General features: G+C 38.1%; 1 protein-coding gene across 2 annotated transcripts in view; it reads left to right on the forward strand.

Annotated features, from left to right (window-relative positions):
* The window catches only part of BTBD9 (BTB domain containing 9), a 114429-nt gene extending 104994 nt beyond the window's left edge, over positions 1–9435 (forward strand). For both annotated transcript variants that reach the window (XM_071428354.1, XM_071428364.1), the window contains one exon: positions 154–9435. In XM_071428354.1, coding sequence (XP_071284455.1) covers positions 154–258 — 105 coding nt within the window. In that variant the 3' untranslated portion in view covers positions 259–9435. The remainder of the gene's footprint in view (positions 1–153) is intronic.
* The last annotated feature ends 1589 nt before the right edge of the window (positions 9436–11024 follow it).

Genomic DNA, 11024 nt, shown 5'->3' on the forward strand with positions numbered 1-11024 from the left:
GTTTTTGACCTCATGGTGAAACATTCTGTTTTGACTTTGTCACTGGCCTGCAGACTTCCACGTAGACTTCCATGTAGATTTCATCTTACTTTGATCATGCTTTTGCCAGCATTAAATTGTTTTGCTTTATCTTCATTTTTTTGTTCTCTCCAGGTGTTTCACTGTGTGCATTTTGAGTGCCCAGCACAAAACAGTACCCACAAGGACGAGAGTAGTAAGGAAGTAGCAACAGCAGAGGTGGGGACTGGTGGACAGTAGTTTGTTTCTTGCCCTGTTGGAGCTGCAAGCACCTGCTTCCCTGCATTCCCCTCCTGGATCCATCTCGCATCCTCATGCTCACCAACCGTAAAGGAGGTTGAAAGGGAGCTTTTGCAGCCCCACTGACATTCTATGAAATTATTCAGAACCTTCTTGTGCTGGCACCTTTTCTTTCTTTGTGAATGAAGGGGACCATGTCTGAAAGCTGGAAGTATTGAAATGGAAAAGGCTTTCTCCCAAGGACATGAAGAGACTGTTGCACTCTCCTGGATATGTTCAAATCAGGCTGGTCCCAAGGGGGGAGAAAATAGGTCTTCAATCTTCATCAAGTACCCCATTAACACCCTACCTCTCTAATCTAACCAAGGCAAGGAAAACAGAAGGGAATAAAAGGCAGAGCTACAGTGGAAATCTAAAATTACTCAAGCAGAATGGAAAGCATATGAAATAAGTATTTGTTCCCTAGAGGCTTTTATTAGCAAAAAAAAAGTTTATGGAACACATCAGTCCAGAATATATTTTATTTTTGAAGTGATTCTTCATCCATATTCTTTTGTAACTAGTAATCTGTTTTCTAAATAATTTTGATTCTGTATTCCACTTAGTTTCTTATTTTTGACTATAGCAAATGCTGTACAGTAGATTAAGGAAGTATCAGACATGTTTACCTGCTGAGATGCAAATTCTCTCATTCATCAGTGGGATGATAAGAAAAGCATTCATGATATCAACAAACTAATTAATGTATCTATATTAATCTTGACCTTAGTTGACTTTTCTAAGTACAAAATTGTCTTTTCCTACATTCAAAAGGAAGTTTCTAAATCAAACATCCATCTTGAAGAAAATTGTATTTTTTCACTCCTGAAGATGATTATTTAAATTCTGCCTGCCTAAGACAACTTGCAACAGAACATCAAAAATGTTTGGTTTAGAAAAGTGGAACTCCATCTGGTCACTGACAAGCAGTTGTTCAAATACCAAAAGACAAATTTGCAGATAATTTACATTTTTCCAAGAAGAGTTGTTTTACAGTCTGGAGCTAAAAATTCAAAGGCTGTGTATGCATTAACATTTCTCATGATCTTCATAAAATGTGATGTTTTTGCACTATATTGTAAAAGATCTGGTTCTTACTTTACAGTCACAGAATTCGTTATCCATCCATATCTGTCTGGATTACATTGCCTGCTACTTTGCTTATTCTGTTTTCACACTGATGATGATGTAATCTCTTACTCTCCAGATCTGCATGACTTTTAGGAAGAGCTCCATGCCAGTCTTTCCATATGGGATAAAGAGATTTTGTATTAAGACAAACGCTGATGTAATTGGCAAAATTGATTAGGATGCTTGCTCCTCCTCGCAAAGTATATTATATTGGAAATGTCAGCTAACCAGTTTTATGAACTTGGAATTTCCTGTGGTGATAAATAACCTTGCCTGAAGAAAACAAAGCTAGTGCAGGATAAATATGGCTTTCTATTACATAACCATAGTGATAAAATGAGTTATATCAACATAGCAAATTGTATCTTAATTTATCACACTGCTTAATTTGAAATAATTTCCCTGTTGGATACTAGTTGTGCTAAACCTAAGAAATATAATCAGTGGTAGCAATGAATCAGAGGATATTTCAAATAAGAAAAGCATCCCTTTTCTTTCAAATAAAATTGATTAGGCTTTATCAATAATATTATAGTATTTTTCATTGCCAAATTACAATTTAGTTCAGACATTTGCATACAGTTCCCTCCCTTCCCACTGCTGTGTTCTTACTTGTGAATGTCTGCTGGTGAAGATGAATGCCCACTGTGCTGTATGAAGCTTCTAATTCATGTGCCACAGCTGCCTTGGACAGTGCAGAGTTCTGAGGCAGGACACCGCGTGTGCCAGCCACCTCCCAGTCTGCAGGGCTGATTATCTTATGGCTTAACAGCCTTTTGAGCATGGAACAATTGAGACCAGCTACTGAGGGAACCACTCTCATATTCATGTACAGGTCCAAAATATTGGAATTTTTTTCCCTTTAAGAGCAGAAAAGTTTTTCAGTTGCAATCCATGCTGGAACTACTGAGATGCCTGGAGCATATCTTGCTTTTGGTAGATAAGTCCTTGCATGGCAGTGGTGGTATTTCTTTGCAGTTCCATCAAACCGGTCTGCTTTTCTCAGACTGTGGGTAAGCAAAGGGCATAACTTCCTAGCTGTTATTATTTAGTAGCCAACATTTCTAGAGAATGTTAAAAAAGCTAAAAAAAGGTTGTGCCATCTGTTCTGAGCCTAGGCTCTCAGAGAAAGAATGGAATTTTTCCATTTATAATCTTTGATGTGCACAGTTACTTTTTATGTTACAAATAAGTCTTGTAGGCTATAACCTATGGAACATCTGTTTGATCTTGTCCTGTAACTCATTGTGGAAAAGAAATGTCTCTTTATTTCCCATGACATTCACTCTCTGCCAAGAATCTGGATGAACATATCTGAAATCCCCAAAGCAAAAACTCTTGAGGTCCTACAGACCCATCAGTTTCCCACCCCTATAAATCAATAAAAAGAAGAACTAACTTTGCATTATCCCTTCATGCAGGTGAATAGCAATTTTTAGTTGTAGACTTCTTCTCAGTCACAATTGGCCTTTCTCAGAGTCTATTTTATTTAGAGTTGCTCTGAGAACCTGGCATCAAGATGAGCCGTAGGCTTTTAAGGCAAGCCCTGCCACAAGCCCTTCCCACTTTCAGCCTTTACCTTCTTTATTTAAAGATATAAATGTTTACAGAGAGCTGAACTCCACTGGGTCTTCCAGTGCTGCCCCCCAACAAACACCCCTAATTACCTGCATTGCCTAGAAGAGGTCTCTTGTCTTAAAAATTGTGTTAGCAATGTATTAGTAGTGACAAAGGAGGATACAACACAGAACTGATTTGTGGTTTTGTGTGAATGTTCTCATTCTTTCTAATTACTGTGTGTGTTTATTGACTCTCAAGTTCACATGTACTTCCTGTATATTCCTCTAAAGTTTTTTTTTCCTTTTCTATCTTTGCTTTTTCTTTTAGGAAAACTAACTTGTGCTGTTATGGCATAGTATCAGGGTTTATCAAAGTGATGAAATGCTGTAATTATTCAGAACTGTATAATCAGTCTTATTCTATTTAGAACAAGGTTAGAGCAGAACAGACCAGGTACTCATTGCTTTTTATCAGAATCTATAAAATAGACCTGTTGTTAAGAGTTCTGCATAATGGAAATAACTATACTGACAATATTGAGCCATTGATTCTATTTGGTACTTCAGCATCTTTAAATTCCCCAAGCCTTCTTTTCTCAATTTTACTTCTGTAGGTTGAATTCAGGCTTAGACTTAACTCACATGGAGCTCAGCAAAGGCCTTTCTAAAATCTTTTTATTTAGTTAACTTTTTCCAAATGAAAATAAAAGGGTTTTTATTCACAGAATGTAGGGTAAAATTATTATCTGAGGAAATTAATTTTTGAAGTGAGCAAACATTGTGCAGGTTACAATTTTTCAAGATGCTTTTCAAGCCATTTCCAATCAGCTTTAAAAAAAGTTCAAATGGCTGTTAAATGGAATTACAATGAGAGAAGTTAATGCAAGTCTAATGTAAAAGACAATACAGAGAAGAAATTGCTAATTTTGTTAGAGTAAGAACTCTTCTTCATTGCAGTTTTCTTCCTTCAGAGTTCCATTTCTTTCTTCTTTTCTCCATGAAAATAAGTTATTCATTATGACAACTCATGTAAGAGCTCAGTGCTTCTCAGCATTGCTGAAAAATTCAGTTTAATGCATCTTCATCTTTACTAATGACAACATTAGAGAATTTTCAGTTCAGTACCTGACTTGATGAGAGCTAGTTTCCATAAAAGAAAGCAAAAAAAGTTTGTAATTGTTTCAGTCTAATTAAATTTTCAGTACAAAAATTAGATTACAAAGTTATTGCCGTTCTTGTCTGATTGTTGTGTCATCGTAGTTCTGGTTATAAAGTGACGCCCACTCAGAGATGCTTAATAAGGAGTTAGAACTTTGATTTCACAAGCTATAGATTGTATTTCTCTATGAAGATATTAATTGGCTTATATTTTGACAGGTGTTAGTCTACTACCAAATAAACAAGCAACTGCATTTGTAATTTTGTTGTTGTGACTAGAGTGGTAGAGCAAATGATAGAACCAGTTAAGAGTTGATGTATCCAAGAGTAAACGTTTAGGCTTGTGCGTCATCATATCAGTTGCCAGAGGACTAAACCATGCTTCAAAAATAATTGTAGATCTCAGAGGATGCTTGAGGCCTGGTTTCCATCCCCATCTCTCAGTTAATGGTTCTATTTAGGTTAGAATCGTTAGTTCTCTCTGAACTGATTGTTGTTGTCAGTTGTGCTAGTTAACTCATATATATATGTGGAAGCTCCACAAAGCTTTGTTCAGGATAGAGAAGTAAAGGTCCTGGGTCAAGTGTTAGGACTGCTTAAATACTCATACATACATATATATATATGTGTGTGTGTACATTAAATTGAGGTCATAGCTAATTATTTAGCTTGCATTTAGAATATGTTCTAAAGCTCCAAAATGGGAAAAAAAACCTATGCAGGCAGGTGTGAAATGCTGCTGTGGTGGTATGGCAGGATGCTGGTTGCTTTAAAAATGTAAATGGCTAAAAATGAACCAGTCCAAAGTTTTTGTCCAGTTAAATATTGGCAATTTCGCTGTAGTGAGGTATATATAAAAGCAAGTTAAATGCTCATCTCAAAGATGAGTGCAGTCCAAAGAACACAGATATTCCTCCTAGCTACTTTGCTGTGTTTTGCAGTATTTACAGAGTGAACCTTCTTAGGACTTCTCTTACCTGCTGAAAAAAACCCTGCAGTCTTTTTGGCCCTTGCCAAGCTTTTGTTGCAAAGCTTTTGCTGGGTAATGACAAAGTCTCACTCACATTCCATGGTGGAATCTGGATCTGTGTTTGAATGCTTACATGAAAAATTTTAAAATTGCTCTGCAACTTTCTTTGAATAAAGAAAGCCCAAATTAAAAACTGCAGCATAGTATGAGGAGACTACAGGTATCTGTCATATACCCACGTTCTAACTAACCTGTGCAACCACATACCCATTTTATCCTACTGTATGTGTTTAATTACTAGGGCATGTCCAGTTGGTGGAAAGTGAAGAATGAACTCCATACACCCATGACATGATGAATTCTCACACAGCCAGTCATTAGAGAAGTACTTCTTGTACTGTTCCTTGCAGCCTAATACAATAATACAACAGTGTTCTGAAGAAATTGAGATTCCTTACATGAATGTAATGGAATTGAAGTTCAGATTACTAAATATTTGAATCAGTGGTGGCATCACCCTGCACAGGTGTAAACATGCCTCTCCAGTGCCTCTTACTTCTTTAGGCCCTGGGCTATCACAGAGGAGGAAAGCTACACTATTGATAAAATAAACTTTTATGCATTCTTTTTGTGCTTATCATCTTGGCACTTCTCTTTGTGCAGCTGCTCAGTTAAAACATGTTTCTCGTCATTTTCAGAATTAATCCTCTGACTCCTGAAAATCTGCAGATCCACATCAACAACTTCAGTCAATTATATTAAGCAGTCTGAGGAATTTACAAAAGTAATCTAATATGGCCTTTAACCAGATTCTATGTGCCCAAAAAGTACCAGCCAAGTCCTGAAATACCAAGTGAGTTGGACAGTATCACCACTCAGATGAGGCTGTCTAAACTATGTGCCCGGTAGTCCAAGTGAACAGTAGTTATCACAGTATCTTTCTGGAGAGGAATCAGGGAATCACAGAATAATTGGGTTGGAAGGGACCTCAAAGATCATCGAGTTCCCACCTCCCTTCCATGACAGGGGCACATTTCACTAGACCAGGTTGCTCAGAGACCCATCCAAGCTGGTCTTGGACACTTCCAGGGATGGTTACCCACCACTTCTCTGCCAACCTGTTCCAGTGTCTCACCACCCTCACAGTAAAGAATTTCTTCCTAATACCTAATCTAAACCTGCTTTCTGTCAGTTTGAAGCCATTCCCCCTTGTCCTGCCTGTACATGTCCATGTAAAACATCCATCTCCATCTCTCTTGTAGGCTCCCTTTAAGTATTGCACAGACACAGTCAGGTCATCCCAAAGCCTTCTCTTTTCCAGGCTGAGCAATCCCAGTTCAGCCTTCCCTTCATTCATGTAATTTGTGGTCTACATCACATATCTGTTGTCTCTGTACTCCTGAGCTGTAGTTTCTAAGTGGCAAGATTAGTGGTCGATACCTGGAATCCAGTGTGTTTAACCACAGATGTTAAGAAATTTTTGTCTTTACTCAAAACTTTCAGCTTGTGCTTTTGAAACGTGGTCAGGCCACAGAATTGGCTTTTGGGCATCTTCTATAGCTGTCTGTTGGATTTTTGAGTTATCTTTAGTTGCTAAAAGATGGTAAGATTCTTTTCAGGAATTTCTCATAGAGATTTGTCATGCTGAGAAATGGATTTTGAAACAATCATGGCAGGTACATTGCTGGAGAACAGGGGCAGGTTTCTTCTGCTTCCACAGGCCAGGATCCTGTTTGGGTTATTCTCTGAGTTTGTTTTTGCCATTTTTAATAACAAGGGTGTTGGTGTTGCAGGATCTGGATCTGTTTCAGAAATTGTGTCACTCATTTTGAGAGGTAAATACTTACATGAATGTTTTTATGCAGCAATACAAAGCTCATGAGGCTTGGATGATTAGATTAGAAATATCTCTTAAAGCAAGAGCTGGAGTTGCAAAAAGAGGCGTTTGGGGGAAAGAAAGACTGGTATGGAATGTTATGGAATTACATGGCTGCATCTGTGCATATGTAGCAATGGAAACGTATGTGTTAAGCAAGTTGAGTGACTATTTGCAGAGATGTGTTTCTATATGGCCTTACTTTTGGTTAAAAATGGAATTTTGTTAAGGAATCTATCACTCATCTGAATATGAGTGCTAAAAGAGAACACAGGAAGTGAGGCTTTAGTAGTTATGGCAAGACCAACATGAAGATAAAATTCCTGTGGTCTGAGCTAGTTCTATTTGTCCCCAGTCTTTCCAGCTGTTACTTTCTCCTACATGCTTTCCCCAACCTGCTTGTTACTCCTTTTCTTTTCCTCCCTACATAGCATCATATCACTGCTGCTGGAGTGTTCCCTGTAATTTTCCTCCATATTGTGATGTATTAAGGAAATTTTAAAAATTACTTTTACCTCTTTATCCTATGCTGAATAAAATATAATCATCCCCTTTCATTCACATCAGACTCTAAAAGGCAACCACCACTAGGCTGTCAAGTGCTAGTGAGCAGCGTTTGAATTTGGCTCTCTATGGATGTGTGAAATACTATTGTGGGCCTTGTACTTCCGTGATCTGTTTACAGTCTGTTACCTTTAAGAGGAAAATAAGTAAGAAGTTTACTGTTGACTTAGGAAATAGGTCAGGTTTTATGCTGGCTTACATAACTTCAGTTTAAATATAAATTTGAAGTATTTCTTTCTCACCATGGTACACCAGCTATGCACTCAATTTGCTAGTAGTGCATTGTCCAAGGCATTAATTGTACGTAAGTGCTCTTTTCTAAGTTAACTGCATCATCACGAGTGAACCTTGAAAGAATTCATAACTTTTCAGTGTCCCTGTGTGAGGGTATTTCACCTGTCCGTATAAAACACCATACTGAGCACATGGACTTGTTTTGTGAAGTTCAGCATTACTTAACAATTTTGTCTGTTAACCTTGTCCATTCTCTCGTAAGATGTTCTTTCCTTTTTGCTTTGCTCAGTGTCACTGTTGTCTTTGGCTTTCTTTTTTAAGTGAATGTTAATGTTCAGAGCCAGGCTAAATAGAAGTTTAGCTTTTAGTGAACTTTTTCACTCATTCTCTGTTAGTGGCTCCTCTTTCTTGACAGACAGTAATTTAAATCCATTTTACACTATGTTACCTTCTCCTTCTCTGTAGCAATTATAATTGTATCTTGAAATTGTTGTGCATCAAATCCCTTTCCTTCTTTCTCATAGAGTGGTTCTAAACTACCTCAGACTTTGTTGTGAACAGGTACGAGTTTCAGCTACAGTTTTTAGCCTCTATCATAATGTTGGAATGTTCTTTAAGTGCATGTGTATGTAGCAAAACCGGCCTGCCAGACCCTGATGGCGTCTTCAGGAGCATGGTCCCAAGTGAGACATGTAATTGGGATGAATTCACAGCCACACCTGTTCAGGCTCTTGCTGATACCTCTTTCAAGAAAAGCTTTTCAGGAGCACAACTTCTGGTATGAGAAGTGCTCCAACTTTCTCTTTGAAGGGACATGATGCTGCCTGCACTGGACAACTTCCACCTCTCCGTCATCGTGACAAGCATCATAAAACTGCATCATCAGGCCTCCATCCCTGGCTGCAGGATCCGTGCTATTGCATTGGACTGTGCTCATCATATGAGAATAAACCCCACATGGTGTGTTCTGATGACCTCGGTGTCATTTTATTGTCATTTTATACTGTTGCAGATATGCATTACCGACCCTTTGGGCTAATTAGGTTTCAGGTTAAATGGTGGTTGCAGATTGTGCTGCAGTGATCCAGTTGATAACTTTGGGAATTGTCTGGTTTTGTAAGTTATCCATTATACAACCCAGCAAACCTCGTTAGTACTGATTTCCTTTTCACCAGCAGACATGCGTATCATCAAACAAGCATTTTGTAACATGGAATTTTCTATGAGCATCCAGAAAAAGAAGCATCCCAATTATTTTCTTAGTAGCAATGTGTGTATTTGTAACAAAAGTTTTAGAATTATTAAACTGCTGTAAGCTATTCTGTGCATGCTCTGGCCTTGTATTAACAGTTTGTATTAACAGCTGATAAGCAGAGGGCTGTGGCACACGAGGAAGGCTGGCTGTGGATTTTACAGTTTCAAAGAGCAGCAGAGTGCCAGAGTGGGTGCAGGACCAGACAATGCTCAAAGCAAATAATAAAGTGAAACTGTTGTGCTTTGTATTTATTTCTTTGGGGATTCTTCTTCAAAGTATTTAACTTCACAGGAAAATATAGAGTATATTTAAAATAGTAACAATTAGAAATACACCTTTTCAAGAATGAGAGAGGTGTGATTTGGAAAATAAAGTGATCTTTTGTGCTTCACTGCTTGTCTGTAGTTTTGTTAACTTAATGTTAGAGCCTGTCTGATGCTGCTCACATATTGCATATGTGAATAGAAGACTTTGGGCAGAACTGTATTGATTTCTCATCAGATCAAGGAAGTTAATAACCCCATCATTGATATATTAACTCATAACGACACAGTCCTAATATCAACATAAAAAATGGGGGCGATTTTCACTGTGATTCCAGGCCACCGGGCATCCCCTAAGCTACTGCAAATGTTTGGACCAACAAGTGCTGGGTGTTGCTACCATTATGTGCTGCTACACTCTCTGGATGAAGTGTATGAATCAGTATTTCACTTTATTTCACAAAAAAAGTGGACTAATATTGTGAGACTTGGGATTCTGTTTCCTAAAAACCAAAAAAGGCTTAATTTTTCAGAGGTTTTTAGCTGATAAACCCATCAGACTACCATGTAAGGTGGGAGCATTGAATGTTTGATTAATGAATATTAGACCTTTATCTTCCTGGCTTATCAGCCTCACATATCAAACAGAATTTTTGTGAGCCTTGCCCATCTTTCAGAACCTCATGCCCTAAAGCAGTGACTGTTCTCCAGTCTCTCTCTGTAGCTATGCTACATTCCTCCACCATGTAATCTTCTAAACATTTGTATGTCATGCTATTTTCTTCATAAAAGTACCTAGAAAGTGGAGAGGTCAAACTCAAAAAAAGATAGTACTAAGTTGTGAGATCAAACTGAGGTACCACAGCAAACCATACAATGCCATCATGCAATTAAATCTAATTTCTTTTGTGTTTGATTAGTCATACAATAGTAAATACATTTGACAGTTACTATTAGATTCTGAGAATAAAAATGAGATTTTTTTAAGTGTCAGATCCTCCTGTTCATTTTAAGAAGCAGATGTGTAGATTCTGAAGCATAAGCTGCCACTCAGCTCAGTTGCTAAATTGTGACACGTGTGGAAATAGTGGGGTGAGGAAGCCTTACTTTTGAAATGATGTGTGCATAATGAGGTACAGGCTGAAAGCAAGCCAGAAAGCAGTATAACCCAGTCAATGAGAACAAGCTCATGCTGGAGCCATCTGCATTCCCATGCCATGTGTCCAAGTTAAAAAGAGAGTCAATGACTTGACTGTCTTGACAAATCAGAGGCCTCTTGAGGCCTTTGGGAAATTTGCATTGCAGCCCTCAGCAAAATTTTGATTGTGTTCAAGATAATGCAGTCTGTAGTGAGTGCTGGATATATTAAACTAGAAGAAAAAACACATTTTAAAAAGCTTTGGGAAGAGAAAAACAAGTAGGATGAGAACAAAGCTAAGAAGAAATATTCTTTCTCCTTGCTCTCGTAAGGGTCCAGTTTATCTTTGTGCTTAGGTAAAATCATCAGCAGGGAGGGCTCATGAAGAGGGTGCAGACTGAAGTGGAAATACAGAGCTGCCTTTCCAAGCAGTAGTGGAGTGCAGTCAGCACTGTCTCTGCTATAGCCTGAGGATTTATTTCAAAGTTGTTTCTAATTCTAAGCAATGGGCTTGCTTGCTTGAGCAGTGGCAATTGAAGCTTAAAGCACCATGACACATCATTTCAGTAAGACCAGATA

The sequence above is a fragment of the Agelaius tricolor genome, unplaced genomic scaffold, assembly GCF_023055355.1.
Source record: "Agelaius tricolor isolate 1412-34295 unplaced genomic scaffold, bAgeTri1.0.p SCAF_1, whole genome shotgun sequence".
Taxonomy (NCBI): Eukaryota; Metazoa; Chordata; class Aves; order Passeriformes; family Icteridae; genus Agelaius; species Agelaius tricolor.